We start from the raw sequence: 26,258 nt of genomic DNA, 5'->3' as shown, positions 1-26,258 counted from the left end.
AGCAGGGCCAATGCCTGACCTTGGGGGAAGCTTGGGGTAACCCTGATTAAGGCCTGAGCTGATGAGTGCCCCCTGAGACCTTTCCCTGCTGTGTCAGGCCTGAAGTTGTGAGCTCAGGGTCTGAGATAGAAGCTCTGTAGACTGAGGCCAAAGTCAGTTGTGTGAGCCTGATACTAGGCTGACTCTGTCCCAGTCCCACCTGCCTTCCAGAAGTACTGGCCTCTCAGAATTCTCTTGTTTTTCCCATGGGCCAGTCTGGTACTGTTATAGCTTTAAATGTACCCCACATCATGGGGGTGGTTTTCACCCAATGGTGCTAAGCGCGCTGGCCCCTGTAGGCCCATATTTCTAACCAGAAACTGCAAGTCCCCGTTTTCTGTTCACTATAAACATTAGGACGGGCTGAGAAGTCGCCTGCAATATACAGGGCCCGTTCAGCGTGATGCGGAGGCTAGGAAGCGGAGTGGACTGCGGCCCAGAGCAGTTACAGCTGCTTGCATCCATCCACCACTTTTGATGTGTTTTAGTGAGATGCCGCGGTGCCATGTCTATGACCGAATGTGGGTTCCAAGCTCCTAGTGTCCAAACACTCACACCGCTCCTCACTCATGGGGCACATTAAGCCGCAACATGTCGGGTTGTGTGTGCCCCCATGCAGAGGGGACGGCTCCTATCAGTTTCAGCTGAACTGTTTCTTAGGGAGGGGCCCAGAAGGATTTGAATAGGGTGGTACTTCTCTGTAGGAGCACGGGGACTTAAAACAATGGACTAGAATGCACCCAGAACATTTTTACAATGGCTGAGATTAATTTAAGTGTTTAATCCATAACTTTAGTTTAGTTTTCTTATGTTCTAAGTGTGAGGGGTATGAACAAATGTGTATCCTACGTTTGCTGTGCCAAAACACTCACTCTGCACCTCACTGATGAGGCCCCACAAGACTGAAACATGAATGGGTTTGTGAGAATTAAGAGGGCGCTTCCTTGCATTTTGAGCTAGAGGGACCCTCTAAGGGTGGGACCGAGACTGATTTGCATAGGGTTGGCCCCTGCCAGCAGTGGTACAGTGAACAAAATCACAATGGAATAGAATGTGCCTGGCTCAGATTAATTGACGCATTCCATCCATCATTCTTCACCAGTTGGCTTTCCTCGGTTAGATGTCCAAAGAGTTATGGGTGTGCACAGACGTGGATCCCATGTCCACTGCACCGTAGCACTCACTCTGCACCTCACTGATGAGACCCAACAAGGCCGAGACATGTATAGGGTTTCAAGACCACGCTGACTTGTCTGTGGTTGGTCCCTGCCTGCGGGGCACGGTGAGTAAAAAAATGAGGGAACGAGTAATTACCAGAGGCTGAGATTGATACAAGCATTCCATACATCATCCTTTTGGGGGTCTTGATACATAGTTGAGAAGGCTTACAGAAAACCTTGCTGAAATCCTACACAGACAGCATGGAGGAGGTAAAAAGGGCAGAAGGAGATTGGTTGGCGCGATGGTCCCTGCGTGCCCGATCTGGCGATGCCGTCCATTCACACCAACTCATTTTCAATTCACAGTTTCTGGAATAAAATGTCTTTGTTTTAAGACTCCGCAGTCCGCAGCAGCGAGGTTTTATGGGGTATCACAGTGATAAGAGGGTTCCATTGAATGGCAGGGCGGATCCTTCCGCCAACAAACAAGGGGACAATGTTCTCATACCCTTTGGTGTCTTGTTGCATTGTTCACATCAGACCTGCTTATGGTCCACCACAGGACCCTCCAAGGCCCTGCTGGTGCATCATTCAATCGGTTCCCTTCGTATGTTATTCCGCAACATGGAAAGAGGCCACTAATGGTCGTCCGCTCACTGCCCATGCCAGGGCGCACTGTTCATCTTCGCCACAATGAAATTGATCTGATTTATCAAGAGAAAAGTCAGCACAACCACGAGGATCTGTAGGGAAAAAAAGAAGAACCACTGAGGTGAGATTTTGTAGTGATCAGAACCAATGCATCAGATAAAGGTAACTGAACAGGTCTCCCAGAGAGAACAGAGAGTTAGACAGAGCAGGCTAAGGAGGTGAAGAGGCTTGTCGTAAGCATTGAAAGAGCGATCTGACTTAGGAGACGAAGCAACCACTCATAGGGCCTGGAAGAGGGAGAAAGATCGGAAGTAGGCGATGAAGAGACCTCTCGTAGGGTCTGGAAGAGAGAAACACATCTGCCCTAGGAGGTTAAATGAACCCTTGTAGGGCCTGGACGAGAGTGAGAGAGACATCAGACTTAGGAGGGCAAGGGAGCTCTCTTAGGGCTTGGAAGAGAGAGAGAAAGAGAGAGAGAGAGAGAGAGAGACATCAGACTTAGGAGGGCAAGGGAGCTCTCTTAGGGCTTGGAAGAGAGAGAGAAAGAGAGAGAGAGAGAGAGAGAGACATCAGACTTAGGAGGGCAAGGGAGCTCTCTTAGGGCTTGGAAGAGAGAGAGAAAGAGAGAGAGACAGAGAGAGAGACATCAGACTTAGGAGGGCAAGGGAGCTCTCTTAGGGCTTGGAAGAGAGAGAGAAAAAGAGAGAGACAGAGAGAGAGACATCAGACTTAGGAGGGTAAGGGAGCTCTCTTAGGGCTTGGAAGAGAGAGAGAAAGAGAGAGAGACAGAGAGAGAGACATCAGACTTAGGAGGGTAAGGGAGCTCTCTTAGGGCTTGGAAGAGACAGAGAAAGAGAGAGAGAGAGAGAGAGAGAGACATCAGACTTAGGAGGGCAAGGGAGCTCTCTTAGGGCTTGGAAGAGAGAGAGAAAGAGAGAGAGACAGAGAGAGAGACATCAGACTTAGGAGGGTAAGGGAGCTCTCTTAGGGCTTGGAAGAGAGAGAGAAAGAGAGAGAGACAGAGAGAGAGACATCAGACTTAGGAGGGTAAGGGAGCTCTCTTAGGGCTTGGAAGAGAGAGAGAAAGAGAGAGAGAGAGAGACATCAGACTTAGGAGGATAAGGGAGCTCTCTTAGGGCTTGAGAAAGAGAGAGAGGGAAAGAGAGAGAGAGATCAGACCTAGGAGGTCTCTCTTATGGCTTGGAAGAGAGTGAGACATCAGACTCAGAATCTTAATGGAGCTGTCTCATGGCCTGGAATAGAGAGATATCAGAAGTAGGAGGTGAAGAGTCTGCTCGTAGGGTCTGGAAGAGAGAAACACATCTGTCCTTGGAGGTTAAATGAGCTCTTGAAGGGCCTGGAGGACACCAGACGTAGGAGGGTCTGGGAGCTCTCTTAGGGCTTGAAAGAGAGACATTAGACTTAGGGGGTTAAGGGAGCTCTCTTAGAGCTTGGAAGAGAGACATTAGACTTAGGGGGTTAAGGGAGCTCTCTTAGGGCTTGGAAGAGAGCGAAACATCAGACTTCGAATCTTAAGAGAGCTCTCGTAGGGCCTGGAAGAGAGAGAGAACAGAAGTAGGAGGTGAAGAGCCCTCTTATAGGACCTTGAAGAGAGAGAGAGAGAGAGACAGACATCAGGCTTAGGAAGCTCAGGGAGCTTTCCTAGTGCCTGGAAGAGAGAGAGAGACATCTGACTTGGGAGCTTAAGGGACCTTTCATAGGGTCTGGAAGAGAGAGAGACACTAGACTTAAGGGGTTAAGGGAGCTCTCTTAGGGCCTGGAGGAATAGAGAGACATTAGACTTAGGAGGTTAAGGGACCTCTGTTAGGGCCTGAAAGAAAGGGAGAGAGAGAAAGTGAGAGACGCCAGACTTAGGAGCTTACAGGAGCTCTCTTAGGGCCTACAAGAGAGAGAGAGAGACATCAAACTTTAATGGTGCTATCGTAGGGCCTGGAAAAGAGAGAGACATTAGACTTAGGAATTTAAGGGAGCTATCATAAGGTCTGGAAGAGAGAGATACATTACACATAGGGGGTTACGGGCGCTCTCATAGGGCCTGGAAGAGAGACATCAGACTTAGGAGGTTATGGTAGGTAGCTCTCGTAGGGCATGGAAAAGAGAGTCATCTGCTTAGGAGGTTAAGGGAGCTCTTGTTGGGCCCGGAAGAGAGAGACATTAGACTTAGGGGGTTAAGGGAGCTATCATAAGGTCTGGAAGAGAGAGATACATTACACATAGGGGGTTACGGGCGCTCTCATAGGGCTTGGAAGAGAGACATCAGACTTAGGAGGTTATGGTAGGTAGCTCTCGTAGGGCATGGAAAAGAGAGTCATCTGCTTAGGAGGTTAAGGGAGCTCTTGTTGGGCCCGGAAGAGAGAGACATTAGACTTAGGGGGTTAAGGGAGCTCTCTTAGAGCCTGGAGAAGAGAGAGACATCAGACATAGGAGGTTAAGGGAGCTCTCTTAGGGCCTGGAAGAGAGAGAACCATCAGACTAGGAGGTAAAGGGACAGGCCAAGGGACTCTGCGTCAAAGATACAGACCAGTGGGTGCGGCCCCCACTCAAGGGTACTCAGTTGTTCGAAGCTTCCACCCATGGGCTAAGTACCAGGTCCCACCTCCTCTGTCTGTGCTGCGCTCCCCAACCCCCTACTCCGACAGCACCGGTTATAGTGATGCCCATTAGGACAGGAGGCTTAGGCATGAGAGATGAGGTCACTCAAGCGGTTCCACAAGAATCCATGCAAGCGGTCATGCAAACATTCATTCAACATGCAAGCAGGCATGGACGCGTATACATTCTCTGTTTCACTCCTTTACCTCCAGGAAGACCAGGCCCAGTGCTACTCCGGCCACCATCAGCAGGTTCCCTTTGCCCCAGGCCACCATCTTCTCAAGGCAGCCGTCCACGTTGATGCGCTCTGCCGCTTGCCAGGGCCTCACGTTCTGCGTCTCGTAGCCACACATGGTGTTGATGATAATCTGGGGTGTGGGGGAGCGGAGACAAAACGCAAATTAGGAATACTGAGACAAGGCTTGGGCTCCCAGGAGATTTATTTTAAGTCATACATCGGAGTGTCTCAGAGGAAGGAGATGTAGCCTAATGGCCGGAGCTGATGACTTGGGAACTGGGTTTGAGTTTCAGGCCCTGATTATGATGTCAGATGGCCCTACCATCGGTCAGCAGTTCCTACAATCTAAATTGGATGGCACCGCACACAGTGCGGTCGGAAACCTCAATTTTTCAATGGGACCTTGTGCGGCGGGCTGAAAACGGCCACAGCACGAGCTCCCATTGCAAAATGGAAGTTTGTAAACATCCCTTCACCGTGTGGCAGGACCTCACAGTGCAGGGATGTTGAGGGGCCCCCATAGGTGCCCCCCAGGGCTGTATGCGGAAGCCGCGGAGGGATGGGGACCCTGCTAGGGGCCCCCAAAGACACTTTCCGACAGCAGTTCCATGCTGGAAAGGCAGACATGGAACTGCTGTCGGAAAGTGACGCCATCATGATCCTGATGGCAGTAACACTGTCCTTAAAGGATTATGAAGTGTTTCCACATGACCGACGGGAGCCGGTCGGAACCACGTCGGAGTCTCCCTGCAGGTTGAAACTCCGACCGCCATCATCCTAATACAACGGTCAGACTTTAAACCCACCGTGTCGGGCGGAATACCCAGAACCACTGGTCGGAGACTTTCCACCCGACATAGTAATCAGGCCTTCAGTGTCGGCTCAACATCTTGTGATCCTGGGCAAATCACTGAATCTCCCAATGCCTAAAGCACATGAATCTGGCCTTATGTAATGTAATTTGGTGCTGCTCATGTATGACACTCTAATGTCCCTTGGACCTGTATAAAACTGCAACCAGCTAGAATCCAGGAGTGCACCTCCTCCTCCTTCTGTGGGAGAGGTTGAGAGGCTGGGCCTGGGCGAAGGGAGTAAGTAAAACTATAAAAGCAGTATGTGTGATCTGACACAAAAGAAGACATGATTGGCCTGGCTTTGGGTAGAGAAACACTTACCTTTATATAGGTAGAAAGAGAGATACACACACAGACAGAGCCATGAACAGAAAGAGACAGACATATGTACACACACAGGCATGGATGGAGAGAGAAAGTGTTATACATAAACAGTCAGAGGTATAGGCAGATAGAGATGTAGGCAGATACACTGACGTGGACAGATAGAGGCAGGTACAGGCACATACAAACACAAAGGCATGGACAAAGAGAGACACAAAGGTACATACAAGGACACAGGCATCGTAAGGAACAGGCAGATGCTGGTATTATTAAATAAACACAAAAAAACAGACATGTATAAGGAGTGATAGGGACACACAGACACACGAGCAGGTGGTACACACATGGTCAGGTGACATATACACACACATATAGATACTGACAGACAAAGGTAGGCAGTCTAAGGACACACACAACCACTGATAGATGCAAGACAGATCCACAGAGGGAGAGAGGTGCATTCACACAGGCACAGAGACACACAAACACACAGATTCAGACAGTGACACACACACTCACAGGCACACACACCCTAAAATAATTGGTCTACTCATCTTTTTCTCCCACCATGTCCTTCCGCTCACCTGTGTCTTGGGCCTGAGGCAGCAGGAGTAGGGCACAGCACAGCGCTCCAGGCTTGGGTTAAAGTCGTTACAGGCAAAGTAGACATTCTGGGACCAGTCGGTGAAGGAGGTCACCCCACAGCACTCGAACTGAAAGAAAAGACAGCTAGTTGCAGGATCTCTGATGATGCTCAATTGATGCAAGACACTTTGTGAACCATAAACAGTTAAATACACTCATAAATAATATGTGAAAGCTAAAGTAAGAGGTTGGAGGCAACATCTACACCTGCTCTCTAATACTCCTTCCGGTTCCAACTCTTTCACGAGGACAATCTGCCTCCTCAACACTCGCGTCCCATGACAACCTTCCACAAACCAGGTCATCCCTGGTTTCGGGCTGACCTTCCTACAACACAAACTGGGCACTTACCACCTGGAAAGACCCCTGGATTCATTGTGCTCTGCTTGTGCCCATCCTCGGGTTCAGAGAGCCCGCATCTGCAGCCTTATGTATGTGCAATACTGGCACCATTCTTTAGAACTCCATCACAGCAAGAACACTTTACAACACCTGGATTTCCAAAAATCTGCAAGCCCTGGTTGTCACAAGGCACCCAACTCTGCCATCTAAACATAGGCCACCCATCATCATAGTCCTTCCATGTACACTAACTCGGAACAATCAATCCCCGGAGAACAGTAACTGATCGCAAGGTCAAAGTTTAACACACACCATTCCTACCCTGCAGAGCAACAGAAGAATTTAAGGTCCATCTGTAACACAGAACAATCCAACCCCGGAGACCAGCAGACGATTGTGTGGAAGTTTCAGCTTCAACACAGAAGAATCCGACCCTGGAGACCAGCTGATGATTGTGACCAGGCGCGCAACACCCATTGAACTCACCGGGCTTCAGCCCCCCCCGTCGTGTGTGGCAGCCCGGGATGAGACAGATCCCGGGCACACACACAGCCGCACCCGAACGTTTTACAGGTCGTTTAAAGACCATTTGAATGTTAATTAGGCATTGTTACTGTTTCAGCCCTTGTAAGAGCCCCTGCAGCTCGACTCTGCCCTCCACTCTGCCTACTGATTAAAGTTCAGCCCCCCCCCCCGAAATTTTTTCTTAGCCCCCCCCCCGAAATGTGGCTCTAGTTGCGCCTCTGATTGTGACCAAGAGGGCCGAGTTAGGTCTTCATTCATATACTGTGTGACCAATATTAGCGCAAAGTATGTACTAATTGTGAGAAGTTGGACTGATATGTAGTGCTCACTATTCTAGTGATTACTGTTTATCATTCCAAACGACCCTTATTGATGATTGGTTGTAAGTCAACCTTATAGACCAGCTATCCTAGTAGCGTGGACAAAAGCAGTCTTCGGGCTAAACTCTAGAGGGCGTGTTAAGCCAGCTGTTATACCATCACATATACCCCTTGAACACCAAGTGAAATGACACCACACAAGTTGTTATAAAAATAAAGGATATTTATTAATAACAAGTCTACCCTGAACTCTTTATGAGTCAGGGTGCTAAGCACAATACAAAACTCTTACGAAAATACTACAAGTTGCACAATTTACACAAATGCCCGAGGGGCACGAAAAACCATATACTCTAAAAGTGGAATGCGAAATGCTAGCAGGTGAGTAACACGATCCAGAGGCTTCAGGACCGCTAGGACTACACTACTGAACTCTAAGGTTAGGAGCAGGAGACCTAGGGAGATCGGGTGCAGAGTGTGCACTCTCACGCGGGATGCGGGACAAAGTCTATGGATGCTAGCAATTCTAAAGTTACTGTTTCCGGACGAATCCGACTAGGTAGACTAAAAATGAAAAAGGATCTGGACACTTTGATAGTGAACCTGCGTTGGAGCACCGAAATGCTCGGGTTACCTAGCCCAGGGGCTGCGGCTGCATAGGGTTCAAAAGACGTCGGGAATCCTCGTTGTAGTCTATGGAGCCTGAAAGAAGAAGTTGCTGGCAGGCGACCAGTGAAGATGTTCGGTGTGATCCAAGGCTGGATCGGTGATGGAGACGACCTGAAAGCAGAGGGGACTCAGTTCTTAATCACTAGCCAGTGATTGTGTGGGCACCAGGATGGCAACGGATGAGGTCACCGCGATCAGGTGAGTGGGCGACGCTGGACTCTGCAGCCACACGGGCCAGGAGGCGTTGTCGGCGACCAGGCTGGAGGTGCGAGCTGTCCCACGAGGGTGTCTGCTGTCGGCGATGCTGGAACCAGGATTGGAGCAACAAGCCTTGGCAAAGGCAAGCCCACGCGGTGGAGTCAAGATGGCGTCTGGAGTGGACCAGGAGGGTCCGGGGTGCTCCTCTTTTGGAAGGGAGCAAGGGCCAGTCTGGAGCAACCAGACCAGCGGTGAAAACGTCGTGGTACGTCGTCAGGAGGGTCACTAGCCAACGGGCAGGTGACAGGACAACGTGGCAAGCAGCAGAAGAGCAGAAGGGCCCCACGCAGATCTCGTGGAGGCTGGGGGGCTGGACTTCGGTGCTGGAGCTGCTCTGGGTTGGGGCTTCTCAAACCCCAGGGCACTCACTCGAGGTTCCCTCGCGGTCGTGCTGATTAAGCGTCGTGCAGGTTTAGAAGATGGCCGGTCCCTCGGGTCTCGTCACACCCACGAATCTCAGCTGGGCTGATGATGCAGGTAGAGGTCAGAGATGCCAGGGAATCCGGGTCTCGTCGAGCTGGTCAGTCTTGATCCGGAGGATGGACGTGCAGCAAACCGCGATGCTTAGGTGGTGCCTGCGGGTGCAGGGTGGCTACTCCTTAGCCACAAGGGAGAGTCTTCAGAGAATGTCAAGAGTTCCTTTCATGGAAAGTAGTTCAAGATTCAAGATTATCTAATTTGGGAAGGGGGCCCGCTCCTACCTTTATCCTAAGAAAAGGGGCTGGCACGCGACTAGGTCCTGCCCATGGGTGGGACCTGGAAGGGGGTGGTTACACCCCTCTCCTTTGTCCGGTCTTTCCCCAGCTCAGGGGCTGGGGTGCCCCTGGATCTGGTTTGAGCCGGCATATGCACAGTGAGCACCGGGGTGCCACTTGCAGTCACCTTCCTCTCAGCCCTGCCTACCTGGGATACACAAAACCCTGTCTGGGATGGTGCTAGCACCGCCCCTGACAGGAAACCCTTTGTCTGAGCTCTCCTCACTGGAAGGACTCCCAGCAGCAGGAGGTCAGACTTGTGTCTGTGGTGGCAGCATCCATTTTGTGATGCTGAGGCTCGAGTTAACTTTAACCGGGGTTCACAGTTACATACATGTCGTGTCCGTCTAGAAGGGTGGAATGCTAACCTCGTCGCCAGAATTGGCGAGGGGTTAGTATTCCAATTCGTATGACACCTTACTCGACATGTTTTGATAATGCTATGCCAAAGTTAGCATTTGACCGCGAGGTACATAATGCACTTAAGAGTATACGGTATAGCGTTATCATGGAACAGCTATTAGGACTTGGTTCCACAAGCTGCAAATGGGCTCAGCTCATGCCAGAGCACCATCTCACATCATTCCAAGCACTCTGCCTTCAGGATTGATAAGGCCTGCCATAGGAGTGACTGATAGGTATATATGTGTCCATTTTAGGGTTAGATATAGGAATACTATATCTAAAGCAAAGGGTGATTACACCACCTTGCCCCAGCTGTCGTGCAGCCAGTTGTGTCAGATTTGGGTGGCCAGCCAGGGGTGGCATAATACATGCTGCAGCCCCTGGTAGGCCCTGGGTACACCTATGCCCTGGATACCTAAGGTATGCTGTACAGGGACTGATAAGGTGGCCCAGTACCAATTGGTAAATGCACCTAAGGTACATGCTTTGTCAATTTAGAGAGAGAACAGCTAGGCTGTGGGTCTGATTAGCAGGCCCACAGCCAGGGAAAGTCGTAAACCAGTGAAGCAAAAAGCAAAAATCGGGGGTGACCATAGGATTGCAGACCCCACTCTCCTACACTAATGCATGCCTTATTTAATTGCAGCATTCCAAAGTAAATAAATTGCTTTAATTTTTTTTGTTTCTCACTTGAGCACGTTAAGGAGTGACGAACAAAGGGCTGGTCCCTGCGTAGTCCTGAAGAAGAGCTTGGGGAGCTCGAAACATGTTGACAAAAAACCGCTAGGCACACCTAACTCATTGCTAGTAGGATCCCTAGAACCCCATTTTTAGGTCTCGCCTGTCGATGCACATGCGCATCGAGCAAGCGAGACTATGGGGGCTTATCCACTCTTTGTCCAACTTGCAAGGAATCGTGGCGATTCCTTGCAGTGCCCGTGACTTTTAAGCTCAATGCGCATGCGCATTGAGCTTAAAAGCGCGTGCACATCAGTTCCCTCATCCGCACGTCGCATTTCTCCTCCCCCCTCGCCCCCTCCCCTGCCCGCCGTGTCGCATTTCTCCTCCCCCCTCCCCTTATCTGTCTTCCCTTCGTCTGTTCCCTCTCCCCGCTCCGCCCCCTCCCCTGCCCGCCGTGTCGCATTTCTCCTCCCCCCTCCCCTTATCTGGCCTTCCCTCCGTCTGTTCCCTCTCCCCGCTCCGCCCCCTCTTATCGCATTCCAAGCGCAAGCGTGAACTCATTTGTACTTTTAAAGCAGACAAGGACGCACCGGCCGTGCCATTCCGCATGCCTTGTGCTGGGCTCGGTTTTGTTCTCAAAACAGAAGCCAGCCCGATCCCTTCTCATTAGCCACGCTGCGCACTCATGTGACGAGGCGTAATCCCCGCTGCACGCTATGCTGAACCACAACAATTTCTTCACAAAAGACGTTAACTGGCTCTTCCGAGATCACACAGTTCCGCACGTTTTGCCTTGTGCAACAAACAGTGTCATCATTCCTAAGACGTCAGCTCCAGTTCCTGGCCACAAGACAAATCAACACAACTTATCAGACTCCGGGGATCCAATTGAAACCCCATTTCCCTCAGAAAACAAGTGGGCCACGCCCCTTGAATTCCGTCTCTTTCCCCCACAACCTGTGAGCCGTGTTTGTGAATCCACAACCTTCCCTTTGAAGGCACGCCCTCTATTTCTCTGAAAACGGTCATCTTTTCGGTCTCACAACTTGTTTCCTGGACTCGCCCCCGGCCTGTCTCCGTCTCCGGCAATTATTTTTACTGTCGAGGTATGTGGAAGTTTATATGGTTTTCTGTGACGCGAGGTTCTTTTGGAGCGCTTCCGAGGGAGCCATGCATGCCCTCACCCTCACTCACCCTCAACCCCTCACCCACCCTCAACCCCTCACCCTCACCCTCACTCACCCTCAACCCCTCACCCTCAAACCCTCACTCACCCTCACTCTCACTCATCCTCACTCACCCTCAACCCCTCACCCTCACTCACCCTCAACCCCTCACCCTCAACCCCTCACCCTCACTCACCCTCAACCCCTCACCCTCACCCTCACTCACTCTCAACCCCTCACCCTCACTCACCCTCAACCCCTCACCCTCACTCACCCTCACTCACCCTCACCTTCACTCACCCTCACTCACCCTCAACCCCTCACCCTCACTCACCCTCACTCACCCTCAACCCCTCACCCTCACTCACCCTCACCCTCACTCACCCTCACTCACCCTCAACCCCTCACCCTCACCCTCACTCACCCTCACCCTCACTCACCCTCACTCACCCTCACTCACCCTCAACCCCTCACCCTCACTCACCCTCACCCTCACTCACCCTCACCCTCACTCACCCTCAAACCCTCACCCTCACTCACCCTCAACCCCTCACCCTCACTCACCCTCAACCCCTCACCCTCACTCACCCTCAACCCCTCACCCTCACTCACCCTCAACCCCTCACCCTCAACCCCTCACTCACCCTCACTCTCACTCATCCTCACTCACCCTCAACCCCTCACCCTCACTCACCCTCAACCCCTCACCCTCACTCACCCTCAACCCCTCACCCTCAACCCCTCACCCTCACTCACCCTCACTCACCCTCAACCCCTCACCCTCACTCACCCTCAACCGCTCACCCTCACTCACCCTCACTCACCCTCACTCACCCTCAACCCCTCACCCTCACTCACCCTCACCCTCACTCACCCTCACCCTCACTCACCCTCACTCACCCTCACCCTCACTCACCCTCAACCCCTCACCCTCACTCACCCTCACTCACCCTCACCCTCACTCACCCTCACCCTCACTCACCCTCACTCACCCTCAACCCCTCACCCTCAACCCCTCACCCTCACCCTCACCCTCACCCTCACCATCACTCACCCTCACCCTCAACCCCTCACCCTCACTCACCCTCACTCACCCTCACTCTCGCTCACCCTCACTCACCCTCAACCCCTCACCCTCACTCACCCTCAACCCCTCACCCTAACTCACCCTCACCCTCACTCACCCTCAACCCCTTACTCACCCTCACTCACCCTCAACCCCTCAACCTCAACCCCTCACCCTCACTCACCCTCACTCACCCTCACTCTCACTCACCCTCAACCCCTCACCCTCACTCACCCTCAACCCCTCACCCTCACTCACCCTCACCCACCCTCACTCTCACCCTCACTCACCCTCAACCCCTCATCCTCACACAGTGCAATAGGTCTCAGACCATTTCAGTTAGAGCTTTTAGAAATGTTTATGGCTTTTTTTATTTGTAGTTCTTTTGCATTGGCTACAGGAAACAAAAATGCTAAAGATTTACAAAAAAAACCCATAAACAATTCTAAAAGCACTAACTCTAATGATGCGAGACCTATTGCATTTCCAATGCTTGTTAATATACCACCTGGGAGCAAGAATAAATCATTTATAGCTCACTAGCAGGTAGTTTTTTAACCCACGATACACATACCACTCCACCTTAAAAATACACCTTGCACTACACATAGTCCACAATTTAAAGTGCTCCTGCGTAGTTCGCTAGTCGCAGCACGCCCCAGTCCGTAGAGGGCTGGGATGGCTCCAATGATAAAGCATGTCACCATGGGGAAACCCTGCTGAGTGAGGGGACACAAGAAATAAATATAATTTTTCTTTCTCTGGCTTAATCATAGCTATTCCGACACTTTTGAGTGCTGTGAATAACATTTACTGGCATAACCAGGTTTTTTGATCCTTGGGCTCAAGGATTTTATTCTTAAAATTGTAATTTGAGGAGGGTAAACCTGGTTTTCTATTTCCTCTTCCCCCCCCCCCTTTTGATTGATACGATTGTGTGTAAGGCCCAGCCTTAACACAGAAGAATCCAACCCTGGAGACCAGCTGACGATTGTGTGTACAGTCAAGGTTTAAAACAGAACAAACTCACCCTGGAGACCAGCAGGTTATTCTGTTTATGGTCAAGCAGAGCTCTATCTACTTTACTCTCTTTTGCTGCACAAACGTGTAAGCTCTGTGGCAGGTTTGCGGCGACACAATTGTTGCACTAACCCTCCCTCACGCATGAGACCCAATGCTTCCCATTGATGTCACACTACAAGCATACAGTATCCCAGATACATACAGTAAGTGGGGTTGTCCCTTATCCTTGTGCCAAAGCAAGTACTGTGGGATCCTACCAGTTTGCGAAGTGCAAAGCAAATGTTACCACACAATACAACTCAGTGATGTCCTTCTAAAGAAAAGCACTTCAGATGTCAGGAACCCCTTCTGCAAGCAGGTGGTGGCCATGCTCAAAATGGCACATAGAGTTATACAGAGATCATGCATCAGGCCCACGCTCTCTGCCTTCATGCACCCCTTTGGAACCCCCAAATGGAAGAACCCACAAAAGACCAGAGGCCAGACAGAAACTCAGAAGATGATTAATGCCAACACTCTGGAATGTTCAGCATTAGCCGAGAAGGGTCGAACCTGTGCCAGATGTTTACGATGGATACTGCTTGTGTGAATTGGTTTCATTGACATTTATTTTACGTAAGTGTATGTGATGCATGAATTTGCCCTCCGCGCGTATAGCAAACACCCATTTACAGAGTCTGCTCCAATGGGCACACTCACCACTTGCAGATGGCATCTACAATCAATAACCCATACAACACCAAACAACCATGTAATTGGCAAATGCTTTACTATACCCTTTAACATAACAATTTGGGTGCTCAGCCAATGAACTATCAGACTGGCTAATAATAATGGTTGTATCCAAGCCACCATTTTATTTTTTGCAGGTGCATGCATGCCTTACCAGAGTTCTGAATACTTTGCTTTTTATTGGAGTTGTTATCCTAAAATTAAGTGAAATATACCATTGAGTTGTCCTGATGGCCGCAGTTAATCAGAAATCACACGAGCAAAAGATCACGTTGAAGCAACATTGCCCAAATCCATAGAGAAAATCACTGAGGTTGCGCCCTCCTACCTTTTTCTGGACATAATCGATAAAATTCTGCAGATCGAGGTCTTCGCGGTACCGCGATATGGCTCTGACCATCACCGACGCAGTCTTCTCCAGCACCTGATAAGTTCATAGACCATTAAACACACTGAATCATCACATAAAGTCAGATTCTCAAAAGTGATTGTACACTTAAGTTGAACTTAGATGCAAAAAAAGTCCAAAAATCTCCAGCACAAGCACTATCTTATTCGATTTCACTCTCTGTTTGTGATGTCATCGGCTGGCAATGCTGCCTGATGATGTCATTACAGATAAGCAGTAGAGTAGAGACAGGTTGAGCCATGCTAATGCTTAATTTATGCTGGTGGTTACAGGTAGATGTACTATCACTAATTTTTGGGGACCGTAACTTATAGTTCATCATCAGACCTTAACCCAGAGCAAAAGAGCAAAGGGCAGAAGCAGGAGAAAGAAAAGGTAAATGAGAAGAAAACAGTGACCAGGGGAGAAAGAAGGAGCAAGAGTAAGATATCAAAAGTGTAATAAAGTGAGAAAGAGGGGATGAAAAATAACCCATTAGAGTGAGATAAAGGGACAGTAAGTGTAGGGTGGTTGAAGAAAGAGGCATGAGGTGGAATCAGGACTAGGAAGCCTTGGTATTCATGAGATTAAAGAGACTGGAAGTGAGGTGAGGTGGATGAAAGAGGCGTGAGGTGAAATAAAGACCAGGCGGCCTTGATATTCATGAGATAAAGAGACAGGAAGTGTAGGGGGTGGAAGAAAGAGGCGTGAGGTGGAATCAAGACCAGGCAGCCTCAGTATTCATGAGATAAAGAGACAGGAAGTGTAGGGGTGGAAGAAAGAGGCATGAGGTGAAATAAAGACCAGGCGGCCTCGATATTCATGAGATAAAGATACAGGAAGTGTAGGGTGCTGGATGAAAGATGCATTGCGTGAGGTAGAATTAAGACTCAGCACTGTCAGTAATCGGCATTCGACCACATGAGCGGCAGGTTCCTATGAAAAACTTTACACCAAAGCACTGAGCCACAGTGTACATTAAAAAATATTTGCCCAGTCTAGATGCACTCCTTAGGAATGGCATGTTTCATTGTACTTGATTTTGGGGGAGTGGGAGTTGTATCAAGCTGCCTCACCTATGTGTAAAAGAAGAGCCGACAACAGGCTTACCTTGCTGGAGAAAATGAATCCAAGCACGGCTGCCAGGATCTGAAGGCTGAGGATGACGAGCATCAAGCCAACAAACTGAGGGGAGAAGAGGCAAACAAGTGCAGAGTCAGCAGTTTGGGCTTATTTCACAAGGAGGAAAACACGACAGGGTTCAATGAGGAGTTTCCTAAAGCAGAAACTGAAAATTTTAATTTTATTAACCCCTTCCACGCTGATGACGAGCTGGGCTCGTCATGGCGTAGCCTCCTCGCACGCTGATGAAGAGCCCAGCTCGTCACGTAAAGTGCGGTTTTGAAAATCTCAGCGTGCGAGCGGAATTCCGCTAGCGCGCATGAGGTTAAAGAGAAAAAGCCTGATTGAGAGTTTGGTGGAAAGGTGCTCTGCCACAATCTTGATGAAGTACCCTGTCCCCCATACCCTTGGTCCACCCGCTCTATTTTGAGTTGGTGAGCTGTCAGTTTTACAGATGCTGCGCCCTGGCTTGCTCCGCTCTGGGAAAACTCGGGAAAACTCCATTACAATAATTCCGGAATCCCACTGTGCCTTCATGGTGCCGGCAATAGAATGAATGCGTCTTTAGTACGCATTCGTTCAGCATACAAGTCGATATAACAACTTGCGTTAGGAGGGCCATTGGTGGAATGGAGTTGAATTTAAAGTCCAGCACCTTCCCTACTGTTGCGCAGACTGGAGCTGGAATAGTAAATTAACCTGTTCCATAACCAGCGCCCCCCCTAAGGCAAGTCATTATAACGACTTGCGTGCTGTACAAATGCATTCTAGAGACGCGTTTGTTCTCATGACGGCACAGCGTGGTTCCAGTTTGCGGAATACCGGCATACATTCAGAAAACTCTGACAGCCTGAAAGAGTAGGGACTATCGGTGTCGAACATCAGAATGTTCGCCCTATTTGGAGCCGACATGCCCTTTTTTTTCTGTCCATCACCGCCATGAACAGAAAAAATGATTCCCCCTACATCCTGGGAAAAAAACACCCAGGGTACGGGGTATTAGTTTTTTGTTTTTCAGCAACAAACTCCAGCATTTGTAATAGTTTTCTGTGGTTTGTTTCTGAATGAATTTTAAGATGAATGAAATGCACACGCCCCTTAATTTGTACTGGAATGTGTAATAGGAAAACAATGACAAAGGGAAAAGGTAGGGATGAAAAACAACCTGGAAAAGTGACATGGAGACATTAGGTGTAGGGTGGAATCAAGAAAAGGCACGCCTTGTACTCGGCAATGAACCTTCAGACTTACAATTTTCAGCAGGATTTGCATGTCCCGCAGCGCCCCCATGCAGCCGAAGAAGGTGACGACAAACATGAATATCCCGACTGTCAGCAGGATGATTGACGGGTCAGTAAGGGGCGAGTTCACGGAGCCTGTAGGAAGAAGGATACAGTTTAGGGGGCGTGGTCTCAGTGTGCACAATCTGATTGGCCTCTGAACGGGTGATGGAAAGACTCTTCAAGTTCGCCTCAAGTCTTACACAAAAGAGTATGCTCTCAGGGGCGGCTCTAGGCTCATGGTGGCCCTGGGCAGGGAGCGTAGGTAGGGGGCCCCGGAAGAGGGGGTCCGGGCGGGGCGGAGCGCGCAGGCCAGTAAAGAGGGGGAAGTGGGGGGGTCAGGGTGTTTGAAAGTGGAACAGAGCCGGGGGCCGCCAAATCCCTGCCAGGGGCCACCATGCAAATATGTATCCATCCTCAGAGGATTATTATGTTAAGGATATATATTGGCGTGGTGGCCCCTGGGGTTTGGTGGCCCTGTGCAGGTGCACAGCTTGCACATGCCTAAGGCCGCCCCTGATGTTCTAGCTGTAAAGCAGTCTATAATGCGCCCATTGTATAGAGTGGCCAGAATTACAGAAAAAAGAAGTCAGAACATACATAAAATGCAATTGTTAAACCTAGAAGCTTGCCTGGTAATTAACTTGCTTTCTAGAAACAACTGCTCAGCTAACTATCCCTGCTTTGTACAACATTAAAAAAACACCTCCCGCCGTTTTCAGTTGATCCCTCTCTAAAAACCGGGACAGGAGCGGCATTTCTTGAAATCTGCCAGGACAGCTGGTGAAAACACGGGACCGTCCGGGCAAATCCGGGACGCCTGATCACCCTACCGGTGTACTTAGTGGCATCTTACACTGGAAAGCATGAGTTCTGTGTTCAAATATTCAGCTTTAGTCCAACACCCGAAAAGCTCACTATTGTGGGACTTGGAACAAGATATGTTCAGCAGGGGTCAAGGTGCACTCTTGGGGTAGACTCTGTGATTTCGGAACTGATGGCCTTCCTAAACTCACTGTTTGATCTTGAGCAAATGAAGACCTCAAACTGCTTTCACTGCGGTAAAGGGGTGACTGAAAAGTATAGAACACGTAGGCCCTGATTACAAGTTTAGGTGTTATTTATTACACATGATAACGATACCATGGGGTATTTTATTTATCGTGTGCGATAAATAATACTTATCACAAGTTTTTGGAGAATAACATGTGGATTTTGGTGCTTAAAGCACCATAATCCGGATGGTAGGGTAAATACCGTACAATTTCCTCTGTTAAATTTCGGTAGGTTTAACTATCCAAAATTTAACGATAGCTGAGGTATTTAATGCTTCCGATAATTATCGGATATGTAAAATACAATCGACCTTATAATTTCGACGCGTGTCTAAACAGGGGTTTACACCCGGGCTGAAACTTACCGGCCCACTCATAATCAGGGCCTTAATAGCACGTGTTATAAAAGTGTATGTGAGTGAACGAATACCCGGAGGTGTCTCGTGCTAAGACTGTGAAAGAGACATGTTCGGATAAAATCGTTGACAGTTACGGACAGCTAGTTATGGTGCACCACCCTGGCTCGAAGAGGTCTCAAGGCAGAAACAGGAACAGAGACATGTACTCTCTCTAGTTTGGACTCTCTGCCTGGATCAACTCAGCAGCAAATAGGGGGGCATATTACCAACAACTAGCGATAATGTTTGTCTCTAACTTGTTTAGAGACAAAAATTATCGCCGCACATCGGCGATTTTTATCGCAGATAAACCTTGCTATTAGCAAGGTTTATCGCAAATGCGATAAAAAACGGCCGCAATGCATGAATATCGCTGAAAAGTCAGCGATATTCATGCATTATCGAGCAAATGCTCTTAGCCATGTTATCCACCTCCCATTGGATAACATGGCTAAGAACTGCTCAGGGCAGGTGTTAGCTTTTGGAGATATACGCGCTTAGTGCGAATATCTCCAAAAGTTGGTAATAGGAGATAGCGATGTTAGGGACTGTTTCCAGTCGCTAACATCTTGGCACGCCCACTTTGCATGTCATTAGTGATAAATATTACTGACATGCAAAGCAGGGCCCAAGATGGTCGCTATCTCCTTTTAGCTGTCACTAACTGGTGTTAGCGACAGCTTGGTAATAGGGAGATAATTTTATCTCCGCTTTCTTGGCTTTTAAAGCCAAAAAAGCGGAGATAAACCCCCTTGATAATATGCCCCAGGATTCGGTTGTGGGTCTAAGTTCGTGATAAGTGTTCAACCCTGAGTTGCCGTTAGCGGTGAAAGGGCACATGATGTTATTTTCGCTACCATTTTGGTCACTCGTCCTCCATGTCATATTACCCAACTACGAGGTCCCTGGAAAGCCAAGAGCGGCATGCTGCGAACAGATGGACGCCATGTGCAAGCCCAGTTTTTAAAGTCTCTCCCAGTACATATCAGAACAAACCCATCCTTTGTGAGCTTTCAGGAGAGAATTTTTTAGTTCAATACATTTTATTAGTTTGAGAAGAGCACATAAATAGTTAAAATGCATACAGAGTGATACAAATGAAGAGAATTAAAAAGAAGAAACTGTACCTTTATGAGAGATCGCACACAATACATACAGTATGATAAATACAAGCATTATAAAGTGCGCCAATTCGTTATAGAAATAAAACCTGTTAGAGAATAAAAGTATCACCTAGAGATGACAAAAGGTAAGAAGAGAAAACCAGGATTGATAGAAAGAGAAGAAGAAAGGAAGAAAGGATAACTTTCAAGAGAGAATTAAAATAATTCCTCCATAACCGGCACCTTAACCCCCAGGGAAATAACGCCTAGCTCACTCCGGAATCACTATCTCGTTCTATGTATGTTTCTCTCTAGGACAATATAATGGTTCCACTCTTGACTCTACAATTATACTATAGTGTTATTGACTGATAATGCCTTGACCATGTATAAAGTGCTCTGATACCCTCGGGTCTTGCCAACACTATATAAAAATATTTAAATAAATAAAACAAATTATATTTAAAAAAGATTATTTGAAAACGTATGATCCAAAAAAAAGTTTTCAATTATTTTGGGCAAACGTAGCCACAGTGTAAATGTTATTAGTGAAAACAGGGAAGGCTTGGGTCCTATACTCCCCGGACTCGACCACCCAAATATTGAAATCGCAGAAAGGTGTCAAGGGAGGTTTATTTTAAATATTCACGATAAACCTGAAATTAAACCAGTCCTGTATTTGCACTGAAAACACAAGGCCGACAATTGCTCATTCAAAGACACATGTCTACTGTCCTGCCTGTGGGAGGGTGGGGATGCATGTCTTACTTAAGGGTGTCGTCAACCTAGAAAAGGGAGAAATAATTTATATTCAGTCCCCTTGTCGCACACCCTGTTCTACCTTCCCCCACACTCAAGAGCCAAAGAGTTTCGAATCCGCAACAATTCCAGTATTCTCTTCAGGACTTGGACTTGGTTTTGTTTGGGCTCTCAATTGTGCTGCAGACAGATGTCCATTATCTGTTCTTCAATTCATAGTATTAATCGAGGCTTACATTTTATGGGTGTGTGGAAGCTCTTGACAATGATTTAAAAATGGTCCAGGATCTTGAGACTTGTGAAATGTATTTAGAGCTCGCCAGTGTGTCGCCGTGAATTTCTTCGGCAATAATCCTGACTGTTTCCTTTCATTTCAGCCATGCAACAGCAGATAGAAAATCATCTTGCTCCTCTCCTTGAAACCGGCAGCACTGTTTTCAGTGCACATGCAGGACTGGTTCAATTTCAGGCTGGCACACATAATTTATCGATGTTTGTCTTGTGATCATTGCTTTGCTGTATATATTTTTGTCACAAATAACGTTTTCGTATTATGTATGTGTTGTATATATTGTCTCACAAAAGAAATGGTTCTAAATTATGCATACAAATGTGTTACAATTGTGTGATTTACTAATGTGGTGTTTCCTTTTAAAAGAAATGTCCAATTGATTTATGAATGTCTTTTTGAAGTATCAAAACTAAGTAGAATAAATGCTCAAAAATCTCAGAATTAGTGGTCTCAGGTTTATCGCGAATATTTAAAATAAACCTCCCTTTCAGTGATTTCAGCAGTGTAAATGTTATAGCATCATTAGAAACCCCCATGTAATTTCACCAAAACACCTCTCCATCACCTCACCAGACGCCAAGCTGCCACTTATTCCTGCAGTCAGGATCTAATGTGCTTCAGAATCAATTAACATATTGGTAATCGATTAATGAAGAACTCACCAGGTTCTTTAGCCATCCTGGCGTAGACGCCAACGGCAATCATCAGCCCACTGGCCACCTAGGAAGAGAACAGTAAACAAACACATCCCTCAGTAGCATTACTAAAAAGAAACAAGAGAATAATGAGAAAAAAATTGAAAAACATGTGACATAAGGTGTTTTCACAACTGGGCTGTGCCACTCAAAACTCACTTTCCATCACTCTATAAGTTTGATTTATCTTTCATTGGCATCTTCCTTGATTGGAATTACTTGATGGGAGTGGCTTTGTTGCTGTCAATAATTTACTTATTGTACATTTTCTTTTATAGTATGTGTTTCTTTGGACCATATAGCCTGGAAAAATATATTCTTTAAACAGGAATATTTCATAGAAAACTCTCAGTTGAAGTCTATGCTCTACGTTTGGAGTGTCTGCAATATAAACAATTTTCAGCTGTGTTGTTGAGGATGGTATTTTCGGGAAGGCATGTTTTGCTGAGTTAAGAAACCCACTCTGTCTGTAGAAGTGCTTGCTTTTTTGAAGCTCTTGTCTGCAAGGTTCGTGTAACAAAAAGACCTGATTGCTAATACATAGTATAATGCATCCTAATGCATAGTCATGCTTAGAGACTAATTAGCTGGTGAGAAGGGAGATGAAACTGAGACGGGGCCTGCCATTGGCTGAAATCCACAATTCATGGAAATTATCCCTTTTTCCAAATTAGGAAAATAATGCATGGGCATGGAGCATCCTTGTGAAATATGAATTCTGTACCACTGGTTTTCATGCAAAAATAGTCCCAGTATGTCATATAAATATGCAATGTGCTTAATCTATATATGTAATAGGTCATAGAACAACATAGCGCATTAAACCCAAAAGTCGAAGGGCGGTTATGTAGGATTGTTATTTTTTTTCTCACCAGGTGGTGTCCTGGTGCTGATCCAGGACATTGGCTGAGGCCAGCTTTAGACCTGTTTGGTACTAGAATATCATTGTCAAAATATCGTCTGATGAATAATACCTACATATCGCCTACAAAAATATTACCCCATTGGAGTTAGTTATGGAAAGTCTAGACTTAATAACACAATATTTTTGTAAATGATATTTAGGACATGATATCTATCAGGCTCATGTTTATGCGCAATATCCTCACATATGACCCTGTAAAGCAGGGTTTAAACAGCTTGCAGAATAACATATCTGTATGGCTTCTGGGAAGTACAGTCGACCAGAGCAGTCACCAGCGAAAGGTGGAAAATGCTTCTGGCGTGTTTCAGCCATTGCTGGCCAGGCACAAGCGCCAGACATGGATTTCTGATGGTGAGTTTTGAGTATTGGATTGTCTGATGAGGACTAGATTCATCTGGCAGCTGTCTGCTGTTTATAATTTGATCTGGAATGCTAGAGTATGATTTTATAAACTATACGATGGAGCTGGAACTTTTACCATTGCATGCTGGCGTTGGTAATGTTGTCCCGTATATATACCGAAATGTACACCGGGGATGCTGTACAGCATGGCTGAAAAACATTGACAACGCTAATAAATCCCACAGTCACCACCAATTGGTGTTGCCAGTGCTTGTTTACTCTTTGCAATTTACACTCACCCATTACTCAGCTACAAACAGGAGTCTGTTAACAAAGAACTGGCAGGGCCCAGGGGCATTCGCACTGATGCCCTACGTGGCACAGGGATACCCTGTGAAAGATCTTTCGAAGAGCTTCACTGCAAGAGAACATCTCTGCACTATAGCACTTCTGCCTGATAAAGGTCTAGATTACACTAGATCCTATTTTAACATGCCTACAGGCATGTTTGTGCTCTGAGATTTTATCCCACCAGGCAGATTTCATCCAATTAGCGGGAAACAAGATTTATGATATACAACCCAATTATCCTGCTTCGTAAGGAATGCATTACTTGCCAGGCATATTTAAAAGAAAATAGTGCTTAATTTGAGCCAGTGGTTTCCGGTGCTCAGCACTGACACCTAGTTGTCAACACCGAATGTATGACAGTCTGCCACATGGTGGTGCTGTTTGTCTAATTTATAGTGGTGCAGAACAGCAAATGTAGATTAAATCAATATAAATTAGAAAATTACTGATACCTGAGCTCCCACGCCAGCTTATAGCTTTGCGGGCTGGAATAGTCTGAATGCTCACACGTGTAGTAATTCGATGATTAGTGGTTGTGGTGGTACTGTCATTGGCAGTGTTAGGAGGGGCAATGAGTGGTGCAAGCTGTACGTTTTACAAATTAAGCTGTCACTAACCAGTACAATGGGGTTAACTTGGTTATTCAATTGGAATGAGATAGTATGTTATTCCCCAGGTCAGCCATGGTAAACACCACACTTCAGGTGCAGTTCTGGCTTTAAACCGGCAAAAGACCGAAGGAGAGGGTCCCTAAGAACCTGGTTCCATGTCCATTTTTCTTTGACCAATGCCTGCCCGGCCCACTTAGAGCACTGGGTTTGCATTAAAGCTCTCATGACCATGCATTAGGTTTACCCTTTGACCATACAGGTGGAATGCAAACCTTGGGTGTTATTTTTCCCAAACAGACCTGATCCTATTCCGCAGAAAGCGAGCCTGTTATTAATCTCCGGCTCGATTATTGTAATGTTGCCTTTTATATTGTGGTTCGTGCAGTACAAAAAAAATCTACATCCAATGGGACGATATTTTTGTAAACTATATTTAAGACCCACAATTAAAGCCAAGAGATAGTTTTGTATAAGATATTCTGGCAGACAACCTATTGGAGTACCCAAACCTTTGGTGGAGCGGCTGCAGAAAGCACTAGATGTGTGTGCTTCAGCCCTCACTGCCCACCGGATGTGTGATCACCTTGTCTCCCACCTCAACTATCACTGCATTGCCTGCTGGCGGTAGACCACGTTGGTTTTAAAATACCATATACATGCCTTAACCACCAGGCGCAATGCTACCTGCCCTCTGACTCTGGCGAGGGAGCTTGGGAGTAAAGATGAGGTCCTTCTAACAGACCCTGTGTTGTTCTTCTCATCTGGCCAGAGGTGGGGCTTTTGGTACAGAACCCTGAAGCCTCGAGAGTGGCACAAGTTCCATATTGGGAGAGGTGTGGCGCCGCGGCCAGGGCGACTGACCCTGGAATCTGGGGATCACGCTTCGATCCCCGGCTCTGGTGGCAGGTTAGCCCAGCACCATGTGACTCTGGGCAATAGCTTGCTTAATCTTCCCAACGGCCCCCAGCGCCTAGAGACCCTTACGGGTGATTGTTTGCGCTTTACAAATGTGGATTATTATAGGGTAAAGAGAGACGGGTGATCACACTACTACAAACATGCTACAAAATGCTGCTTACCAGCCTACTTGCATAGATCTCTGTCTCTACTATCATTACTTTGCGGAAATCTGAGCACGGTGGTGGCATAAGCCTACATTATAGTAGTGGGAGTAATGGCTGGAAGATGGGGATACATACTATAAAATTGGATGGGTTTACGGAAATATAAAGAATGGTTTACAGAGAGACAGGCAACTACAAAAACCCATGCACAAGAGAAAGCCCATCGCTTTTCACAAACTACACGTCTAAAGTTACTACAACTCTAAAGGTGACAACAGTAGTAAATGTACTCCAGCACAGCCTTGGAGGCAAGCACTGCGCATGCTCCGCAACACACTCCGATTGAAAATAATGCAAACAGGAACTTAAAATAACGCCCTAGAGAAAAGACATATAAATATTACATTTAGTGAGACGTAAATCTATAAAAGTCTAAACTTGGTGGAAATCTACCCTGGGAAACGCTGCTAAGTACAAATGGCCACTCACCCAGAACAGGAAGCAGGAGGCGAAGAGCACGGCCTTGAGCAGCTGGTTGGTTTTCATGGCTGTCAGAGAGGGTGTCCACCGACAGTCCAGGAGAGAGCTGCTGGGGTACAGTCCTAGCTCCCTCCCTCGGCTCCAGTATAGAGACCTGCTGGGGTTAGAGTGCCACAGCAGAGCGCTGCTGGGAGATCCGTGCCACAGAAGAGAGCTGCTTGTAGTACCATAACAGAGAGCTGCTGGAAGTACAGTGCCACAGCAGAGACCTGCTGCGGGGACAGAACCACAGCAAGAGAACAATACCACAGCATAGAGCTGTTGGGAAGTCTGTACTACACCAGGTAGCACCTGGGAGTAGGGCACCACAGCAAAGTGTTTCTGGGAGTGTAGCATCCCATCAGAGGCTTCTGGGGGTTCAGTACCATAGCAGACAGATGCTAGCGGTCCAGTACCACAGCAGAGAGCTGGTGGGAGTACACTGTCACAGCAGAGAGCTGCTGGGAGGACCCTATCACAGCAGAGAGCTGCTGGGAGGACCCTATCACAGCAGAGAGATGCAATGCCGCAGCAGAGAGCTGCTGAGGGTGACAGTACCACAGCAGAGAGCTGCTGAGGGTGACAGTACCACAGCAGAGAGCTGTAGTACCGCAGCAGAGAGCTGCTGGGGTACCACCGAGCCCACACTTCCCACCCTTACCCCTCCAGCCCTGTGTTCCTTCTGCACAGGCAGAGCCTGGGCAGGGCTGGAGGCGGCCTGACGAACCAGGAAGTACATCCTCGGCGTGTGGGAGCACGCTGGCGGCATACTTTCTTGTCAGGAATCCAGCTCCCTCCATCCTCGGAAGAGCCCTGGCCATGTACGGCTCCTGCCCGCTGCAACGCTCACAGGAAGTGAGTTCATTCCAGGTGCGGCGGTGGGAATGA

At 47.8% G+C, this 26,258-nt stretch overlaps 1 protein-coding gene across 1 annotated transcript; it reads right to left on the bottom strand.

Annotated features, from left to right (window-relative positions):
- Positions 1 to 89: 89 nt before the first annotated feature.
- Positions 90 to 26,028, bottom strand: LOC147673170 (tetraspanin-33-like). The gene is made up of 8 exons (XM_086946935.1): positions 25,341 to 26,028; positions 21,526 to 21,583; positions 17,228 to 17,352; positions 15,965 to 16,039; positions 14,795 to 14,890; positions 6,464 to 6,592; positions 4,670 to 4,831; positions 90 to 1,942 (listed from the first exon to the last, which is right to left on the bottom strand). The coding sequence occupies exons 1-8, from the start codon at positions 25,725 to 25,727 to the stop codon at positions 1,853 to 1,855; spliced, it is 1,122 nt and encodes a 373-aa protein (XP_086803061.1). The 5' UTR covers positions 25,728 to 26,028; the 3' UTR covers positions 90 to 1,852.
- Positions 26,029 to 26,258: the final 230 nt, after the last annotated feature.

The sequence above is a fragment of the Lissotriton vulgaris genome, chromosome 12, assembly GCF_964263255.1.
Source record: "Lissotriton vulgaris chromosome 12, aLisVul1.2, whole genome shotgun sequence".
NCBI classification, from domain to species: Eukaryota; Metazoa; Chordata; class Amphibia; order Caudata; family Salamandridae; genus Lissotriton; species Lissotriton vulgaris.
This window is presented reverse-complemented; position numbering and strand designations above follow the sequence as displayed.